This window comes from Rhineura floridana, chromosome 3 (genome assembly GCF_030035675.1).
Source record: "Rhineura floridana isolate rRhiFlo1 chromosome 3, rRhiFlo1.hap2, whole genome shotgun sequence".
Lineage (NCBI taxonomy): Eukaryota > Metazoa > Chordata > Lepidosauria > Squamata > Rhineuridae > Rhineura > Rhineura floridana.
In genome coordinates, this window is record NC_084482.1 from 152284841 (window position 1) to 152307272 (window position 22432).

Sequence of the window (22432 nt, forward strand, 5' to 3'; positions counted from 1 at the left end):
GTGGGACTTGCTCCCTATTAAGTGAACATAGAATTGTTCTCTGTGTGTCATGTCTCCCCTGCCTGCCCCATCCACTAAATGAAGATGAGATAATGATGTTAGTGTTGGATCAATGTTGGTATAAGTGAAACCTTAAAAATGGGAGGGGGGAATACAGGTGGGAGTTTTAGCATCTTTTGGAAAGACTTTGAGTAGAGGCACACTTACTGTTCTGCTGGTCCCAGTACTTCTTCACCTTTCTTTTGAAAACAGGGGCATACAACGCTAGTCAAACCCTGCCCCTTTTTACTGTAAAATCTTACGGGCGCAGCTTGAGTGCGTTTAAAAAAAAAAAAGCTTCGAACAGATTTTACAACAGATCGGCAGATCAACCTGTTGTCCCTCCAGGTGTAGTCAACAGAAATGCTTTGCTGTAGGTCAGTAGTGTGTTCACAACCTATTTTACTTAAGGTGCTTTACCTATGCTGGGATATATTACTCTATCTAGGTAGTGTTTTTTTTAAAAAAAAATACAAATCTCTTTTTTCCTCTAAAATGTTTGATTTGAAATAATATACTAAGTAAATTATTGTGATAGGCCTGTTGAAGCCACCTTAGAAGATACTGTTCTTGGTATAGTAGTGGTATGTGCTTTGGGAGTAGTACATATTTTTTTGTGAGGGGGGAGACTTAATCACTGACTAATCCTAATCCTTCTATATTTCATTGACATGAGTAGCTTTCAGTCTTTTTTTCTCTCCCTTATATCATCTGATGCATTCATTTCCTCACAGTGGTGCTGCATTCCTCTGCACCACGATGACTCCCTTGTTAATTTTCAATGGGACACATTTTTATGATTTTTTCCCCCTAACCTGAAATGGGTGGGGGGATTAGCTTCAAAGTAAGAATATAACTTATCAAAGTCCTGCTTCGCTTCTTGCTGTTGATGCTCAAACAGGCCTTATTAGTCTGATTTTTTTTCCAGTTGCCACAAGAATGCTCCATAAAAACAAATCTGTCTTTGTTTTGCAGTGGGAAAGCCCATGAAAGAAGGCAAACAAGCTGGTCCATGAATCATGGTTAACGACACCATGAAGACAACTTGAACGCAGGTCCCTAACATGACACACACTGGAAGAAAGCCAGACAGCTGAAAAGCAGACAGTTTCCATTTATGGATGCTCATGCAGAGGCTGTATCTTCACAATCACAGAAATTGCTCCATGGCCACACTCTCAGTCGTATGATCGTTTTGTTTAGCACCATGATTGAATGGTAGCAGTTTTTTTAATTGATTTGGGGCAGCTATCTCCCCCCCCCCCAAGAATGCATGATGTTATGTCATGATATAGTGTCATTTCCATTGGGCCATTGTAAGGGCAAGAGTAGCACTAATGGGCTGCTGACTGAAGCCGTGGCAATGATTCCTTTTTTGCTGGGGGGGGGAAATAAAAGTGAAACCAGACAAGAGTTCTCTGCTTCTCCTTTTCTAATGGTAACCACTACTACTGCACCACCCCAAAATTTGTAGATTTCACTCTCCCCCCCAAAAGAAGCAGTCTGTCAGCTGCCTTTTTTGCTGCCCCTTTCAACCTGCAGTGCCAAAGAAGCAACAGCTGGAAATTTTGACCCGGTGCCACCTTGCTTGTTTGGGTTTTTTGTTTATTATTTACTTCCTGTACTTATAGGTTGACCTGTAACAAAGCTCCCACAGTGACTCACAAGAAGTAAAACAATTTAAAATGCATTAGCAATATGGACTGCCTTCAAGTTGATCCCGACTTCTGGTAACCCTATGACTAGGGTTTTCATGGTAAGCGGTATTCAGAGGGGTTTACCATTGCCTTCCTCTGAGGCTAAATGAAAGCTTGGCCCTGATCTTCTGCTGCCCCCACCCCCAACTCAGCTGGGTATTTATTTATTTAATTTTATGAAAAATTCCTCAGCCACACAAGGACTAAATATGTGGAAAATGTCATATCTGGTGTGACCCTTAGATTTCTGTCCCCTCGTGGAGAAATCTGGCAAAGAGACCTCATACAGGTAGAGGGATAAAAAGTTGAGAACAGATTCTCCTTTCTCGTGCTCTTTCCATATCCACCCAGTATGAGTGTTGTTACCTGCTTGTCTCTTTACCAATACGGAAACCAGTGTTCCTTTGTGGGCACAACGTTACTGCAGTTGTAGACGGAAGAAAGAGGTGACAGCATACAGTGTAGATTTGCACTGTAGATTTGCAGAAACATAAACTTTAAAAGAAGCTAAAATGATGAAACTGAGGTTATCATACTTTGGACACATAATGAGAAGACCTGGTTCACTAGAAAAGACAATAATGCTGGGAAAAACAGAAGGAAGTAGAAAAAGAGGGAGGCCAAACGAGATGGATTGATTCCATAAATGAAGCCACAGACCTGAACTTACAAGATCTGAACAGGGTGGTTCATGAGAGATGCTCTTGGAGGTCACTGATTCATAGGGTCTCCATAAGTCATAATCGACTTGAAGGCACATAACAACAAACACTTTAAAAGGGCCTCACATAAGGGATACAGACTAGCAGCTGAATTCCAGGCAAGTGGAATTCATAGAAAAGGACTAAGAACATAAGAAGAGCCTGCTGGATCAGGCCAATGGCCCATCTAGTCCAGCATCCTGTTCTCACTCTGGCCTACCAGATGCCTGTGGGAAGCCTATAAGCAGGATCTGAGAGCAAGAGCACTCCTCCATTTTCAAGCAACTGATATTCAGAAGCATACTGCCTCTTGGCTAGTAGCCACTGATGGCCTTATCCTCCATGAATTGTCTAACCTTTTAAAGCCATCCAAGTTGGTGGCCATCACTGCCTCTTGTGGGAGTGAATTCCGTAGTTGAACTATGCACTGTATGAAGAAGTACTTTATTTTATCTGCCCTGAATCAACATTCAGCTTCACTGGATGTCCACGAGTTCTGGTGTTATGAGAGCGGGAGAAAAGCTTTTCTCTCTCTACTTTCTCCATGCCATGCATAGTTTTATACACTTCTATCATGTCACTGAGAGCCAGTGTGGTGTAGTGGTTAGAGCAGTGATTTTCAACCTTTTTCATCTCATGGCACACTGACAAGGCGCTAAAATTGTCAAGGCACACCATCAGTTTTTTAAGATTGTGTTTAAAGTTCAATAACTAACATTTTAATTGTGTTATTTTTAAAAAAAAATCAGTGGGAAATCTGTGCTTGGTGATTTTTCATGATGTCCCTTGTCCGAGGGCGGATGGTTGACAAGCATACCCTCAAGTCCACCTCCAGTGTTTGAAGCCGTGACCTATTGTGTTCATAGCAGAGAAATCAGCCTCACGCAGATAAGATGTTGAGAAAGGAAGAAGTGCTTTAATCGCCATCTTTGTGATGATGGAGTATTCCTCTCAGAGAGACATCCAGAATGAGGCCATATCTGTTGATGATTGTTTCAGTTTCAGTCCTCTATTATTTCTGATTTCCGTCAGCTCATCTTCTGCAACAGTTAATTCTGCTGATTCGCACACACTTAACACAAATGGATCTCTCACCCAGTCCGAGGAAGATACATCAAGTGACAGGAAATACTTTTCAATGTTTTTACTCAGCAGTGACAAACTTTGTAGAATTAAATCGACAAGATTTTTATCCAGTCTGTAACTTTTTGTCAGTTCAAACATTTCAACTTTGTTCTCTTTTTTGATTCTGGCTCCCCACAGTTTTTCCTTAAAGAAAATAACTTTGTCAGTAGAAGTAAGAATATTTTCATTCTTTCCCTGCATACTCTTGTTAAGAGTGTTCAAAGCTTGGAAAATGTCAGCTAGGAATGCAACTTTATTGCACCAGGTCTCATCACTAAGCAGGTCAGCCAGCTCAGACTCTTCTGACGTAAAAAAAATTAGAAGCTCTTCCATCAGTTCACACAACCTTGAAAGCACCCGCCCTCGTGATAGCCATCCCACTTCCGTGTGCAGTACAAGTTGTGTGTGAGCAGCTTCCATGGCAGAACACAGTGCTGAAAACAACCTCAATTTTAATGGCCTACTCTTGATGTAGTTAACCATTTTGATAGTCTCAGCCAGTACTTTTTGGAGTTCAGGTAGTACTGATTTTGAAATGAGGGCCTCTCTGTGCAGGAAACAGTGTGTAAAAACAATGCCAAGGTTCGTTTGTTTGGCCAGTGAGACGAATCCTCTTAGGCTTCCTGACATAGAGGGAGCACCATCTGTGCAGATGCTGATGCATGATTTCCATGACAAATTGTGAGAATTGAAATAGATGTTGACAACATCAAAAATGTCTTGGCGTCTTGTTTCTGGAGTGATTTGCAAAATAACAATTGTTCAATTATGTCTCCATTAAAAACAAACCTGCCAAATGCTAGGAGTTGAGCTTTTCCAGTGATGTCAGTTGACTTGTCCAACTGGATAGCAAAGAAATCGGCTTCTTTAATGTTAGCTATCACTTGTGACTCAATGTCTTGAGACATGTCCTGTATACGCCAACTAACAGCGTTATCTGACACAGGGATTTTTAAGATCTTTTTCATATGTTTCGCCAAACATAATATTTACAATTTTACAGCATGCTGGTAAAATTACTGACTCAGCAATTGTATGAGATTTCATCTTTTTTGCCACGATTTCGGCAATGGCATAGCTTGCTTCTTGAGCTTGGTCAGAAATAGTTGTGATTTTGGTAAATTGTTTAGCCTGACATGTTTGATCAGCTATAACCCTTTTAAAACAATCAATGGGTTTCTCACATAAATGTGAGTGCTTTGTGTGAAGGTGTCTTTTCAGCTTACTTGGAACCATAGCTTGGTTTGCCAGTTTCTCACCGCAGACAATACACTGAGGACGTGGCACTTCTTCTCTTGATGAAATGAATCCGAAGGACAAATAGTCTTCATTATACTGGCGCACAACGGTTTTAAAACTAACACTGACAGTACTACATGCGTTACTGCCTGAACTAGTGCCAGCCACACCTGATTCATTGTCATCATCCAACTTACATTTTTAAATTAAAAATCTATCCATGTCTAATAAGTCCTGAAAAAAAAATTAAGAACTAAATTCAGAAATAACAAAATAACTAAAACAAAATAGAAATAAACTATTTATCTTGACATTTTTGACAGTCTGGTAGTTTGAGACGTTTCTCATGCAGCAACACCCCAAGAAAGCTGAGCTTTTATGCAAAAAGGACTGACAAATGTATAAACCAGGCCAAGACCACCTAGGAAAGACCACCTACTAAATTGTTATTTATTTTAACTGATTTTAATACTGTGTTTTTATATTGTTGTAACAATATTGTAACCCTGGATATGAAATTGCAATAATAATAATAATAATAATGGCAACACGAGTAGATGCACAAAGGTTACTTCTAGTACAGCCCTGTAATTTACCCTAGAATAGACATTGGCAGAGTAGCTAACAGCACAGAGAGAGTCTGAGCTGTGTATATGGAAGGAGGAAGAGTGGGGAAACCGCGTGAACTCTTCGTGACAACCCCCCCAATGCATCTACTGGACTGGACCATGAGAACGCATATCGAAGTAGTCATCCATATCAACTACGGGAGGTGGGGAGATAGCGTCACATTCCACCATTCATAAGGCTACCTACGAAAATCACCCACGACCACAGCCGCCCCTAGGCACCAGGAAGTGGGGCAGTTGCCCTGGGCCCTGCGCTTTGGGGGCCCCACGCTTGGCAATACAGAGAAGCTGGGCTGCGGCAGGGGTTTTTCTTGCTCTTGGGGAATCTCCCACTCTTCGGCTGCGTGCCTGAATGGCTTTCTTGTGCTGCTGCCCGCTCATCAGCTCTGTGCGATCTAATTTTAGGCGGGAGGTTTGAATCCCCTACTCTTCGGGGATTCAAACCTCCCACCTAAAATTAGATCACGCACAGGTGATGGGCAGATGGCAGTACAAGGAAGCCACTCAGGCACACAGCCGAAGAGTCTCTTCCCCCATCCCCACGAACAACTGACTGACTGACTGACCGGCCAACGAAGTTCTCGAGGATGGAGCTCTTGCCTGCGCTCTGACTGCCCACCATGGCGATTTGCGGCAGGTCGAGGTGGCAACTCTGTCTAATGGAGCTGAATGCATCCCATAGCAACGACCTAAGGGGGGCAGATCTGCTTTCTCTCACAGCGTGGGGCAGCTACCACCAAACTTCCCCCTTGGATTCTCTTCATCAGGCGTCAGCGACTCCCTGCCCTGCTTTCCACCTTGCCCTTACATGTCAATCGCTATCATTATTGCTCGACACAATTGCCATTTGCTAAAGTGAATTTTTTTTAAGGGACGTTCTCGCATGAGCTAACTCCTGCGGCACACCTGCAGACCATTCACGGCACACCAATGTGCTGCGGCACAGCGGTTGAAAATTGCTGGGTTAGAGTGTTGGACTATGACCTGGGAGACCAGGGTTCGAATCCCCACATAGCCATGAAGCTCACTGGGTGACCTTGGGCCAGTCACTGCCTCTCAGCCTCAGAGGAAGGCAATGGTAAACCACCTCTGAATACCGCTTACCATGAAAACCCTATTCGTAGGGTTGCCATAAGTCGGGATTGACTTGGAGGCAGTCCATTTTCATTTTCCATCTTACTCATCTTTTCTCTAAACTAAAAAGCCCCAAATGCTGCAACTTTTCTTCACAGGGGAGTCACTCCATTCCCTTGATCATGTTGGCTGTCCTTTTCTGAACCTTTTCTAGCTCTACAATATTCTTTTTAAGATGAGGTGATCTAAACTGTAGTAAAGTTTCTTCCAGGATGGTTTGCTGCTGAAATCTACCAAGCGACTCCAAATTTTACTTCCATTTTTCAGCTGGAAATAAATGCATGATGATACCGATCAAGTAATGGAAGGAAATGACCACATTTTAAGAATAGGCCATTGGCCAAGAACTCATGCTTTCTTTGGATTTGCCCTAATACTTGTAGTAAATCCATTTATAGAAAGATTTTGCACTCTGTTAATGTGTATAGATGGTGACGGCCAGATAAGGAGAAGGTGCCAGATGAAAACAAATTGCCTGGTTTAAAGATAAGAAAGATTAGTAACCTCTTTCAAAGAAAATCCCTGATCTAGTGAAATAAGAGGTGACTATATATCTTAGGCTTTCCCTGGGTTTTGAGGCTCCAAGGGTGCAAAATGTGGTCCTATCTAAAAAAGGAGAGCAGATGTAATTTTCTGGTCTGTCAGTGCTTTTAGCCAGGTTATGGACTGTAAGGAAAGATTTTAATAAAGTTTCCCCTGTTATTCATTGCCACTACAGCAAGGTTTTAGACTTGTCTGCCAAACTGCACGGAGACATAGTCTCTTCATTTTGCCAGGCTGAAGGAAAAAAGAACTGTTGGGGAAGCAGTAAGTAATTTAACTTGCCTAGAGCGATCAGTATCTTGCTGACCTAGTGGTAAATATGGAATAGTTAAACCTGGAATTAACAACACTGTTTTGTACTCTTGATTTATAAAAAGGATAAAAAACAGGTCAACATTAAATTTAGAAGGGCCATGCATTTAAAAATTCCTAGCATAGTAAGTAAGCATGTTTTTCTATTTACTGAGAGCCTGCAAGCACAGAGGGAAACATATTTACTTGTCATTGGTATAGTGCCATTGCACATGCTGTTGCATATCATTTGGACTTTCATAAGTAATGGTGGATCAGATGCCAAATGGTGGCTGCTGGATATTTGCACTGTTTTATGACTATTAAGAAAATGCTGCCCTCAAATGTGAAAAAAATAACAATTTTACTTCATAATTATAACACAGTGGCCACAATTCAAAGTCAAGGAAGCATGCCTAAATGCCATTTAAAAGTGGAATGTGCAGCAAAGTCCTGTTTATGTCCACTAAGAAGTAAATCCCAGTAATTTTAGTGGAACTTACTCCCAAGTAAGTATATGTAAGAGTGTAGCCTTCACCACTTCAACAGTGTGTTTAAGTTTCCAGTCCTAAGCATACTTAAATCCCATTGATGTGGAGGAAGCTTTGCCCATTGTGGGAGCTCTGATTTTTCAATCATATTTTTCCAACCTCAAGATCCAGACTATTACTTTAGAAACAAGAAGATGACAACTTAGATTTTCAGAACCTAACCTAGCCCTGCTGTTCAGAGCTGTGCCTTGCATATAGCTCTGGGATATTAGAATGAAATCTAATAAAGAGTTTTTAGCTAGAGTTGTGCAGTTTCAACTGATTAATCCATCAGTTACCCAACTCTAAACAGTTATTAGTGCAGAAGCTTAGTACTGTACATCTGAGGGCAGAGAGCAACACCCAAGAGGCTTTAGGTTTGATGCTGTGGCTAGAATTTTCATACCTCTTGTAGAGTAATAATACAATATCAGAAATAGAAGAGACTAAAAAAAGAGACTGGTACAAAGCAGAAGTGTCTTCTTTCAGATCACCATATGCAGCCCAGACCACAGCATGCCCCAGGCAGAGATAGAAGTATCACAAAAAGATGCTTGCAGAGTACTCAACAAGTGAGCCAAGCCAGGTACAAGGAAAGGTCCCCTCCCAACCTTCTGCAGTAAACCTGTTTTCAGGCTTCATAAGCCCCTTGCTGAACAAGGCCCCATCTCCTGGTCAGCTTCAGTCATCTTCGCTACACACATCCTTCTGTGTTGTCCTTCCTCATGTTTAAGCAGGAAGCTGGAAAGCATAAGAACATAAGAAGATCCCTCTTGGATCAGCCTGAGAACCCATCTAGTCCAGAACCCTGTTTCTAACAGTAACTGTCCAGATGACTCTGGGAAGCACACAGGCAAGCACTTGAGCTATGCAGTGCTATCGCAGATGTAGGCCAACCCCAGTGCCATCACAGGGTCCTGTAGCCTTGGTGGGTCTAGCAAAAATGAGAGGAAATTATAACATGCTGGTGGAGAGTTGCACATTTTTAGCCCAAGGCCTTGCAACAGAAGGCTTTGGGAAGGGCTATAGCTCAGTGGTAGAGCACATACATGCTTTGTGTGCAAAACTTCTGAGGTTCAATCCCTGGCATTGCCAGGCTGGACCAGGAATGACTCTGACTGAAGCCCTGATGAGCTGCTGACAGTACTGAACTTCATGAACCAATCCTCTGTTTCAGTATAAGGCAACTTCCTATGGCTACACTATGTGATGTGTGATGGAAGTAGCACAGGTATCATGGCTACAATCCATGTAGCAGGGGTGGGGAACCTGGTGCTCTCCAGATGTTGTTGGACTACAACTCCAACATCCCTGACCACTAGCTCTGCTGACTGGGGCTGATGAGAAATGGAACCCAGCAATATCTGGAGGTTTCCCATCTACAGTACCTGCCATATAAGGTTAGGCTACAAACATGTACTTTTAGTGATGCCAGTAAGATGTACATGTGTACTAAATTCACCACTTAGCATGTTTTTTCTGAAATGTTAGCGATGCTGTGTGCACGTCCATGAATATATTTCCCATTTAAATCATTGTTATTATGTATATATTATCACTTTCACCATTGCACCCTCAGTGTAAAGAAGCTATAGCATATAACATAGCACAGGCAGGGTCAAAATTAGCAGGCCTTAGGATGTTGAGACTTTTGCACAGTGCTTTTTAAAATGTTCTATAATTTCTCTGCCTTTGATGAAAGAGAACACCCATAAAGCACAGCTCTCCTATAAATGAATAACAGCTTGAGGCTTAAGCTAGAGTTGCTATTTTGGCATTGCTGTAGGTGTACATGTATGTTTTGGTTCAGTATTTGCCAGCTATGTTACAAATGAGGATTGATTTCCTTTTCTGTTTTCAGTTTGGGTGCAGAAATGAATTCCAATGTTCCCTGATTTTTGATTACGTATTTGAACATAAGAACATAAAAAGAGCCTGCTGGATCAGGCCAGTGGCCCATCTAGTCCAGCATCCTGTTCTCCAGTGGCCAACCAGGTGCCTGGGGGAAGCCCGCAAGCAGGACCCGAGTGCAAGAACACTCTCCCCTCCTGAGGCTTCCGGCAACTGGTTTTCAGAAGCATGCTGCCTCTGACTAGGGTGGCAGAGCACAGCCATCATGGCTAGTAGCCATTGATAGCCCTGTCCTCCAGGAATTTGTCTAATCTCCTTTTAAAGCCATCCAAGCTGGTGGCCATTACTGCATCTTTTGGGAGCAAATTCCATAGTTTAACTATGCGCTGAGTAAAGAAGTACTTCCTTTTTTGTGTCCTGAATCTTCCAACATTCAGCTTCTTTGAATGTCCACAAGTTCTAGTATTATAGTATGGGGGCATTTTGCATCTTACTGCTGCTTGTTCTAGCTTGGATCTGCCTATCTTTTGGGTCTGTCTTCTTAGTTTTTCCAGATTAATTAACATAGAATAAAGAAGTATAGGATTCTTTCTGTAACCTTGATGTAGCTCTCTATGTCAAGAAACAGTTTAAGATAATTGTTTGTTTGTTTGTTTGTTCAATTTGCATTCTGTCCTTCATCAGTTCCATTGATCCCAGGGCGGGTTATATCTTAACACACTATAAACCCATACAATAAAAATTTAAATAACTCAAACATCAGCTAAAGTACAGCAAATAACAATATAATAAGATTGCAGCTGATGATCACTAGTAGCTAGTGGAGCATGTCCTCAGCTCCCCATGCCCCCCATACCAAAAGCCTGGATGAAAAAGTGTGTTTTTTGACGGTGCTGAAAATCAAATAACAATGATGTCTGTCTTATCTCCAAATGGAGGGGATTCTACAACTTGGGTGTTGCTATAGGTAAGGCCCTCTCATGCCATCATGCCAGGGACCTCCCCTTGCAGTAAAGCCATGAGACAGAACATCTAGCGCAACAAATCCATTTCCCTTTGGGCTCTTAACTGCTTTTTTCATATGATATGAATGAAGAGCATAGAGTTCTCACTATTAACCGTTACGGTCAATACTGAAGATCTGAGAAAAGGCCGAGTAAATAATGATATATATATATATATATATATATATATATATACACATGATACCACTACCAGCCTGAGCCTAGATGCACTTACGTAGATGTAATTCCTGCTGAATTTGACTAGATTTATTTCCTGATAAGAGATCTTACTGTCATAGTTTTATTTGTTTATTTATTTATTTAACAGGATCTATATACTGCTGAATCATAAAAATCTCTAAGCAGTTTACATAATTTAGGTAGCTATAAAAAATTACACAGCTGTGGATTACCCAATCTATTTGCCAGCCTTTAAGGATCAGACCGAGTTAACTATAAATCAGCTGTGGACTAACATATTATCTAGTGAAAGCAAAAATAACTGCCAAATCAGTTGCATTCTTTAAACCAACATGAAACCATGACTCAGCCCTTAAAGCATATGTTTTGCTAATAGCAGGATCACTGTATGTTATATTTCAATGTTTATTTTTTACTTCTATGTTTCGTGTTTAAAGAGTGTGCACGTATGCATGCGTGTTAAATATGGAGCACAAAATGATTTGATCATGCTCAGGACCCTAGGCTTGTGCTTTCCTTCTGACACTAAAGCAGTCACAGCAGAGAAGGTCCTCATGGCCTTTCCTGCCTCCTTTCACAGCAGAGTCACAAAGTGTAGCTGTGCAGTCAGTGCTGAAATATAGGTTTTTGTATGTGCTGAGAGGACAGTTTATATGCACGATTAATGTGCTTAATCTCTAGGAATTTAAAAATGCATAACTGCCTTTGTCTTTGGAAATAAATCATTACTTGAAATATCACATATAATTTCAAGATTGTATCTTGGTTTCATGTGATACCACTATGAAAAAAAGGATTCAGTACTCTGACCACAGACATTGGTAGTTTATGTAGTACTATAACTGTTATTACTCCAGATATCGCTAGTTCATATTCACTAAGGTGTTTATTCTGCTTGAAGATACAGTAGCTGTGGAAGACTTGATACTTGAAGAAATATAAATGCAGAGGTAGAGAAAATTGATCTTGTGTAGTTCAAACTCAAGAGATGTTTTGGAATTCTCCCTCTCATATAGCACTAGAACTGGACATCCAATGAAGCAAAATGTTGGAAGATTCAGCACAGATAAAAGAAAGTAGTCCTTCACACAGTACATAGTTAGTACTCATTCACACAGTACGTAGGCAGTGAAGACCACCAACTTGGATGGTTTTGAAAGAGGGTTTGACAAATTCATAGAGAATAAGGTTATAAATGGCTACTAACGCTGATGGATATGTTCTGTCTCCACTGTTGGAGGCAGTATGCTCCGAATACCAGTTGCTAGAAACCACAGAAGGTGGTTCATGCACTCAGGGCCTGTTTGTGGGCTTCCCATAAGTATCTGGTTGGCCACTGTGAGAACATGATGCTGAACTAGATGGGTCACTGGCCTGATCCAACAGGCTCTTCTTAAGTTCTTATGGAAACTCTGCTATGCACAGTTAAACCTCAGAATTCAATAGGAAGTTGTACCTGGGTATGCTGCCTGAATAAGTCACATCTTAATTGGAGGCATCCCATATTTTCATATTGCAGTTCATTCTGAAGTCTACCCATTGTCCTTTAACCATTTTTTCAGAATCTCACTTGATTATGCCTCTGTCCTTCTGCTCTCTCTCACTCATGGTGGAGAGAATGTTTCATGCCCTTCACAGTGAGCAGTATTTGAAAAGTATGGCCCAACCATTTGAAACTAAGCAGCTATGAAACGTGGAGGATCAGAGGGATGCTGACTACAATGATATCACCTCACCTTTCGTCTTCAACAAATCATTACTGGGAAATGGGGGTTGATGTCACTGGGCTTGTATTTCGGCTGTATTTTGGCCCTAAGCTGAAATTCAGATGTTGATGTAGTAATCTGGTTGCTACTGCAGAACTGTTTCCTTGTGGCTGGTTCCCACTTTACAGAAGTAATAGCCTAGAACATGTAGATACTTCCCACACCAGTGTCACACTCTTCATCCTTGTTAGTGTATAAAGTACCCACACAGCTCAGTTGGCCCATGTGATGAAAACGTATGTTGTGGATATGGCTTGGGAGCCAGTAACAAGCAAACATATCTGTCCTGACAATTGTGCCACAAAGATAAGTGTATGAATTGAGTCTAGATCAACTTCTGCAGTGAACCCTCAGGCTATTTGGTCAAGTTACAATGTGAGTTTGCTTCAAAATCAATCTCCAGTTTTTATTAGATTAATTTTCTTCATATTTCTGGAGGGATTTTCAGGTGTTTAAACTGCATATGTCAGCAATGCTATTTTAGAACTGGTCTAGTTATTGCAGTGAAACCTTTCAAATAAAAGAGGTTCTGGCATTTTCCTCACACAATGTAGCATATTCATAAGCTTAAATGATAAGCACTCTAGCCTACCCTCCCCCCACCGACTAGCTTGCTAACATCCCTATTTTGGACATAAATTGTGCATGTATGTTGGGGATTATTAGGAAAGGAGTTGAAAACAATCAGTATTGTAATGCATGTATATCAATCTATGGTATGGCTGCATTCAGATCATAATGGATTATATGTGGTGATGGGCATTCTCTTTAAAAGAGTATTGGACAAATGTATGGAAGATAGGTCAGGTAGTTGCTGTTAGCTATGATAGTTAACTGAAACCTCCACATACAGAGGCAATATATCTTTGTATACCAGTTGCTAGGAGCAAACAAGGAGGGGAGGAAATGGACTGCTGCCTTCATGTACTACATGTGGGCTTCTTGGAGGTATCTGCCTGGCCACTGATGGAAACAGGAATCTTGGCTGCTTTGGTGTGTGACAACATAACATGCAGATGACCCTGATTTTGTAGCATTTCCCTGTGCTATCCTGTGCCATGAATATGCAGATATTCTCTGTCTAGCGGGACCATTCCACACTGTAAACAGCTCCTACATGTACAGTAACCATGTGGAGCCACCACTATGTGGATGTGTTTTCAGCATTCTCTGCATAGTTGCTAAATTATCAGTTAGGAATGCAAGGAGGCAGCAATTTCCATCATGTCCTGTGCTTGTTGCATCAGCATTGTTTCCATTACACTACAGTTCAGCTTTCACTAACACATTATTTGTCTCACTATGGTTGAAACAAACATAATTTCAGTGGAAGGGAAATATCAAAAACAATGCAGAAAATAATTATTTACATAACGTGTAGACTAAAAAAATGATAGCAAATACTGCTCACATTTACTTGGGTGATTTCCATTCCTGATCTCAAATAAAAATGTAACTTGTGGCAATTTTTGCTCCCATTTCTGACAGAATTCTCGACATCCCTACTATCAGACATAGGAGGAGTAACGTTCCATGTGAATTAAGCAGCCTTAGTAGGGCTGCTGGAGCATATCTGAATTTTTTCTGATTATCTGGATGTAAGATCCAGTTTTTCCTATGGAATCCAGTGGGTGTGGCAGCTGTGAAAAAGGCTAATTCCATGCTAGGGATAATTAGGAAAGGCACTGCAAGTAAACCTGCTAATATAATGCTGTTGTATAAATCTATGGTGAGACTGTATTTGGAATACTGTGTACAGTTCTGGTCACCTCACCTCAAAAAGGATATGGTAGAGTTGGAAAAGGCTCATCAGGGGACAACCACAATGATCAAGGGGATGGAGCGACACCACCACCACCACCCATGAGGAAAGGTTGCAGTATTTGGGCTTTTTAGTTTAGAGAAAAGGTGAGTAAGAGGTGACATGATGGAAGTGTGTAAAATTATGCATGGCATGGAGAAAGTGGATAGAGAAAAGTTTTTCTCCTTCTATCATAACACTGAAAGTCCTGGACATGCAATGAAGTTGAATGTTGGAAGATTCGGGACAGATAAAAGAAAGTGCTTCACGCAGCACATCGTTAAGCTATGGAATTCACTCCCAGAAGAGGCAGTGACAGCCAACTTGGATGGCTTTAGAAGAGGAGTAGACAAATTCATGGAGGATAAAGCTATCAATGGCTGCCAGCCAAGATGGCTATGTTCTGCCTCCATAGTCAGAGGCAGTATGCTTCAGAATACCAGTTGCTGGAAACTGCAGGAGGGGAGAGTGCTCTTGCATTCAAGTCTTGCTTGTGGACTTCCTACAGGAAGTTGGCTACTGTAAGAAGAAAATGCTTGACTAAATGGACCATTGGCCTGCTCCGGCAGGTTTGTTTTATGTTTTTATACCCACTAAGGTTTGTTTAGATTCACTACTTTACTAGGGCAGCTTTGCAAATATACCCACAAAAATCAGTACTCCATTTTTAAAAAATAACTCTCACATACCCATGTTAATATTTTGGATAGCCTGATAAGATTTTTTAAAAATCTACTGTCTCTCAGTTTTGGAATGTTTTTCTGCTTGGTTCTTTGGGTAACATTCTTAATTATCATAGGAAAAAGGAAAGTTACAAGTCAGGTCTAAGTGCAGTTGGCAAGGCCTTTTGTCTGCTATTCCCCCCTCCTGCTCCTTTACCTGCAAAATGAGGTTGAACTGCCCAGCTATTTTCAGGTAATCAGGCTTATCTCTCTTAGCAGTTTAAAAAAATTCACCTGTTGATTTCTCCAGATCTGTTGAAAAGGGGCCAGGAACAAGTCAGGGCAGTTTTTTTGCCTCCTGATGATTTGGCAGTCTTAAAATTGCACCACAAGGTGACTCTTCCTTCTCTTTCCACAGTAGTCTTATAGTAAAACCTTAAGAGATAATATTGGTGGTAGTGGTGGCGAAAGCTCAAAAACACATACCATTGTGGGGGGCCTTTCACACATCACGCCAAACATCACTTGCATTACTTATTTGAGATTCTAACAACTGCATCATCTTGCTGCTAATACTACAGCCATAGTGTGTTGTATAAGACACCTGTGTGATGTTAATCACATTGCTAGGTTCAGCAGAATGTCGTCCTACTCACTTGCTTAAACTTAGGCATGTCATTGGCACATCAGTCAGAAATCCATTTACTCCATTGGATTCAGTTCAATTTTTTTCCAAGCCAGCATGTTTAAAATTGCAGTCTTCAAGATTTGCTGTCTCCTGGCCACGTTTGTGGTTTTAATTCAGTATGTAGCAATTGCATGTCATTCATGCAGAGCCAGTTTTCAGGCTTTACAGAGAGCTATTTTGGCTCTGTTACTTAAAAGAGGGCTTTTAAAAATGTGCATGATTCTGGCAAGCGCAAGAGAAGCTTTTGATGTTGCCTGTGCCGGTAGTTCTTGGATTGTGTCAATTTCAGAGTGTCTTGCTAACAGAATTGCAATATCTGGAGATGAAAAGAACTTTGCAGAAGAAGCACTGTTGTTAGTGGGATTTTGCAGAGTCCACAAGATGGATGTGTTCCTTTGGCAATGATACTCAGAATGACTCTTAGATAACCTTAGAAACATGTATCCAATTTTGTAAGCCTGACCCACCATGGTAAACATAGCCAAGGTAAAAAACAAAACAAAGCAGAAGGTTGGTCAGCATATACGGTCAATAGTCTGCATTCAGTTTGGTGAGTAACAAATTGTGCAGGCCTACTACACAATGCTTACGCTTTCACAGTTGTTTTGAATGGATGCAGTGCTGCTGTAGCATGGTTACAAAGCAGCAACCAATGAAAAGAGAATTCCACTTATCAGTGAGCTCTCACGCCTATATTAGATGCTCTGAGGCAGTTGTGTGCCATTCTGGGAGATTGTAACAACTATTGCCCATGCTCTAATATCCCATTTTTGGGCAAGATACTCAAGAGGGAGGTGGCGTTGGATACTTTAGGATGAAGCAGATTATTTAGATCCATTTCAAACTGGATTCAGCCTTGGGTTTGGCACCAAAGTAGCCCTGGTTGCCCCAGTGGTGACCTCTGTTGGAAGAGAGATGGAGGAACACAAACCTGTCAGTTCTCCTTGACCTCTCAGTGGCTTTTGATAACAACAGCCATGGATGGTATCTTGCTGGTATAGGAGGCACAATAATAGAGTGATACTGTTCCTACCTGCAGGATTGGTTTCAGAAAGAAGCAGTGAGGTGGTTCTGTTTGACCCTATGGCCCTTGAGCTGTGGGGTCCTGTGCATGATTCTACTTCCTAATCCCATCTTGTCCCTCATCATTTTCAACACATATATGAAACAGCTTTGGCAGGGCTTGGAGTGAGGTGTCATCACTATACTGAACTCAGTATCTCAGCTCTCTTTCTCCCTGTCATTGGAGTCAGGTGAGGCTGGGCAGGTGCTAAAGCAATGTCCAGTAATGCGCTGGATGAGGGCCAATAAATAGAAGTTGAATCTGACAAGACAAAGACACTGTGGATGGATGGTTCTCATGTCTGAGAAATGGGTGTGCAACTTGTTTTAGATGGGATTGTGCTCCCTCTGAAAGAGCAAAGGGTGCTTCTTGATCCACCATTGTTCCTTGAGGCATAAATGGCATCATTGCTAAGGAGTGCCTTTGTCAGCATCAGCTGGTTCTCCAGTGATAACCATTCCAGAACAGGGAAAGCCTGGCCAAGGAGATCCACAGTCTGGTAACTCCCAATGGGATTACTGTAATGCACTGCACATAGGGCTGCCCTTGAAGATGCCACAGAAGCTACAAGTAGTGCACAATGTAGCAGGCAAAATTTTAATTGGTATGATCAGATAGAATTGTATTCACACTGATTTTAAAAGAGCTGTGCTGTTTACCTGTTTGCTTCCAAATCCAATGCAAGATGCTGGTGCTTTCCTTTAAAGCCTAAATGGCTTGGGACCAAATACCTAAAGGATCCCCTCTCCCTGTAACAACCTAACTGTGCCTTGATATTGTCAAATGAGGTTACACCCTGAGTACTTTTGCCAGGGTAGGAGCATTATGGGGCAACAAGGGAGAGAGCCTTGTGGCATACCCTCCCCCCTTAGAGGTGCAACTGGTGCCAATGCTACAGTCGCTGTGATTAAAACCTTTTAATTTGTCCTGGCATTTTACTTGTTAGCTATGCTGCTAGTCTGTTTTATTTTTTCAAACTCTTTTACTATGTATTTTATTGATTCTTTTGTTCTGATTGGATTTTGTATTTTATCTTGGCATCATGCCCTTTTGTTTACCGCCCTGGTATTCATAGTGATGAAGGGCAGTGTAATTAATTAATTAATTAATTAATATTTTATTCATACCTTATGCGTGCATTTTCTCACGTCTCAGTATGTGTCAGTGTAGCTGCTTTCAATTTTCCAAACAACTTAACCTAACCCCTTTCACATCCAAACACTTATTTATTCATTTTCCATTTATATTCCACACATTTGGTATCAGGCAGCTAACAGCCTGAAGTATGTATGTTAAAAAAACACAGCACCATTAAAAAACATAACAATGTCAGAAACCATCATGTTGAACAAGAGCAGCAATCCCTATCTCCAGTAGCAGCTGGTGGCGCTGTGTGGCTTCCCTGGCTTCCCAACTTCAGGTGTCGCTGCCAGTTATTGAGAGGGGGAGCTAACAGGAAGGTCAGTGCGGCACAGTGCAGTGGCTGCTCGTGTTGCGCCGCTGGTAGTTACTGCCTGCCACAACTACATAAAAGGAAAAAGAAAACCAGAAATTCCAAGAGTTCTTAAAATGTCTGGGAGAATGACAGCATCTTTTCTTTGTATCTGAAGGACATCAGCATTGGTGCCAGATAAGTCTGCCTGGGGAGGACATTCTAAAGACAAGGGGCTGTCACCAAAAAGCCTGTCTTTCTAGTTGCCACATGCCATATTATCAGTTGCATTTTATTTATATTGGTGTGGTTTTTATTATTTTAATTTGTACATCGTGTTGAGATTCATTATTTTTATAAATAAATGAAGAAGGCAGGGCACCTAACACAGTAAATGGGTAGACTAATGTGAGAGAAGGCAGTTCAATAAATGTCTGGATCCCAAGCTACATTGTGCTTCAAAACAGCCCTTGTAAATAACAGTACTGATATTTTTTAATCTTTTTTTAACCCACAGCTCATTTGCCTTTCTGTTTCCTGGTTTCTAAATTTATGCTTTCTATTTTGTTGCTCCATTTAGGGGCCTGGTGTTTGTTGCTCACGGTGCTGGAGAACACTGTTGCCGCTATGATGACTTGGCCCAGATGTTGATGGGAATCAACTTTTTTGTATTTGCTCATGACCACGGTGAGTGCCATTGAAAGACCAGTGTGTGATTGAGATAGCAAAAAGATCAAGTCAAAAGCTCTTCGGTGCTTAGGAACAGAGACAGTAATTTAATTCTGAGCTGTGGTAAGACAGCCAGTGTGGTTTCACCTATCTGCATTATCTTGTTTGAATGTCAAATGAATACGTAGTGCAGTTGCTTATACAGATGATCAAATATGAGGATGGTTTGGAATGTTGTTTACAGTGTAAACTTTACTTGAGGTTTTGTGGCCCCAGGGGGAGAGAGTGCAATACAGAGAACATTTTCTAATGATGTTGGTCCTCTGGGAATATGGTGAGGGTCTGGTCTGAAGGAACATGAGGCCACCATGTTACTGAAGCTAAGAAGGTCTGGGTCAGTGCCTGAACGGGTATCTGCCTGAGAACCACATGTACAGGGTTCCATGACAGAAGGAAGGTGGGTATAAATGTAATAAAATAAAAAGAGTTTTGGTGCATAAGACAGTTGGGTTCTTCAGCGTAGATATGGTTTCTGTTTTCTTGCCTTTTTGCCCTTCATCTTGTTGTCACTGCTGCTGTACCATAATTCTAACTGGTTGGAGACACTGGTGGTATTTCTGGAGGAAAAGGGGTACGCTTCTGTCATAAGAATGTATGAAGAGACCAAAGGTCCATGTAATGCAGCATCCTGTTTCTGATAGCAAGCAACCAGAGGCATCTTCTGGGAATCCCACAAGCAGGGCATGAATAATACTCTCTGTTGCTGTCCAGCAGCTGGTATTCAGAGGCATATTGCTTCTAGACCATATTCCATAGCATTGGCATGGCTAATAGCCATTGATAGATCTATCTTCAGTTAGACCTACTCTCCATGAAACATGTTCTTGTCTTGAAAATGCGTTCTGGCTCTCAGTTGCATAAAAGCCTTTCTGAGTATTATTTATTATTTATTTATTATTTGATTTATATCCCGCCCTTTCTCCCAGCAGGAGCCCTGAGTAGGTTGTAGGGGGAGAGGGGAGGGGACACTTTGATGAAACTAAGGAATCTGTCTCTAGTGCAGAGGAGGGCAGCCTTTAGGCCTGTTAGACCTACTTTGTTTTTTACCAGAATCCCAAGATCTAACTACAAAAGTGATGTGCAAATTATGTACAGTTTGAATTAAAGCACAGGGTGCCCCCTCGCCTAGGAATCCTTTTTCAGTATAGAATTGTACTGAGCTCACAATCCTTTTACACAGAAGTCCACCCTTCGTTGGCTTTCTTCATTTTAGCAGTGCAGTTTTAGGTTGTTGTTAAACAATTCAGACTTGGAGACCATTGCCAATCTGCTGCAAACACCCATGGATCTAACAGAAAATCCTGATCTACCTTCTTCCCACTCCTGCTATAGAGCCATAGTGCCTTCAACAATTAAGAAAACAAAACACTGTCACTTTTAGCTGCTTCCTTCCCCCCCCCTTTCAAAATGGCAAGATTATTAAGGATTTTCTTCCACACATCCAAATTTTGCTTCCTTCCAAAGTTCTTCCACTTGGCTTGTTAATCAGAACAAGCAAATGAGGGTGAGTGGGTCACAGCCAACAACTATAGTGTGCTCTCCCTGTATCATTTTAAATTCACACAAGAGTGACCCACTCCCCTCTACTTACATTTGTTCCATTTTCCCTGCCCACCCAATATTTAATTTTTTCTGACATACCCCACAGTTTTCTGGGAAAATCCTCATCTGTTTCAGCAAGTTTAAGGAAGGTGCATGGATTACCCTGTCCCCATGTTTGTCTTGCCAGGAAAACCCAATTATTTCATTAGACAGCTGAATGCTGAAGCCATGCAGCTTGAGCAATTAAGTTCGTAGTTCTTCCTAATGACCATCTGGGAGTGTGCACTTGAGTTGCATCCAGGGTTGAATGTATTTCTCCCCCCCCCCCATTAATGACACTTAACGGTGGGTATTGTGTTTTGAATGATATACACATTCTGTTTTGTGATCCATCAGGAAATGCCTTGTGAAGTCTTTGTTTTCTCTGTGTCTTGTCACTCTGTCTCTCCTTAGAAGTTGCTAGGTCTATGAGGACTGCATTGTAGGATTTTGCCATTGCATATGCAGATTTATCTCTTCAATCATGAGGGCTTGAAAGTTGCTTAATTTTGCTTTTTAAAAAAAAATTAAAGTTGGTATTTTCAAGGCTTTAACAATATCCAGTCAATCATCCAAAAATCTGAGGGTCTTTTCAAGTCCCCAACTCTGAATGGAGACCAGGAGAAATGCTATGGACAGTGATATGCATTTGTTATACATTGCATGAAAGCAGGAGTGGCCAGCAAGGAGGGAGACAGTGCACACCTGGCCTCCAGGCACCAGCATCACTACAGCTTACCAGGAGGAAGAGAGATGAGGTGACAGGGAGGTCAGTTCTGCCACCCCTGCCTGTTGGCACTCCTGCCTTTATGCATGAACAATGGACAAATGCCGATGTATAACAAATATCAAACATGTTTTGACCAAATATTGTCGTCTTCAGTGGTATAATAGCGTCCAACAAATTCTCACATATACAGATAAACAGAGTAAACCAAATTTCTTAGCCTAACATGCCAAATAATAACCGAGTACCAGTGGCATTACCACTAAAAACAGCTGTCATGCCCATGCAAAGGGCAAGTTTAACCACTACTGAAAACCTTAACATAGTCCCAAATCTAAACTACTCTGGAACATCACCAAAAGCTCAAAGACAAAAAAAAGGCCAGCATATTGATTCTATACTGAAGATCTATATTTGGTTGAAACCATCCTGCTATTTGGTATACTTTGGTTGGTATTTGTTATATATAAGCATTTCTCTTTTTGCCCATTGTTCATACATCAAGGTATTTGTTTTTGTTGTTATAAACTTTATATATTTAGTTGAACACTATTTGAGGAGGTTTTTAAAAACATTTCTCCCAACTTGAGGGCCAAACTACACATACATTAAAAGCATTTTTAACTCAAATATTATTTAGAAAAATCAGCCGTAGGTGCAAATTGGACCATGACATGGATGGGACAGGGCCCAGTCCCTACCACTGCAGTTTTCTTGCAAAAAATTCACCCCCCTGTCTAGGTGTAACACCTTTGGGGAGAAGTAGGAGTTTTAGGTTGTGATTTTCAGCAAGAAACCCCTAAGGGGTGGAAGAAAGATTAAACCCCTCTCCGCCATGTGGTGGTCTTTTTTTTAAAGAGAGTGATGTGGCTCGTGTTTTGATATACTAAGGATTGTAGCCATTGCTATAATTTTGTATTGTTTTTGTGTGTTCATCATTTTCATTGCCTGTAGTTTTAGGTTCTTCTCAAAACAAAATTCCATGAAATGTGTACTTTG

At 41.2% G+C, this 22432-nt stretch overlaps 1 protein-coding gene across 4 annotated transcripts in view; it reads left to right on the forward strand.

The window, feature by feature from the left end:
* The window catches only part of MGLL (monoglyceride lipase), a 121869-nt gene that overhangs the window by 7209 nt on the left and 92228 nt on the right, over window positions 1–22432 (forward strand). For all 4 annotated transcript variants that reach the window (XM_061618371.1, XM_061618369.1, XM_061618370.1 and 1 more), the window contains exon 3: window positions 18977–19083. In XM_061618371.1, the coding sequence (XP_061474355.1) occupies window positions 18977–19083 (107 nt within the window). The remainder of the gene's footprint in view (window positions 1–18976; window positions 19084–22432) is intronic.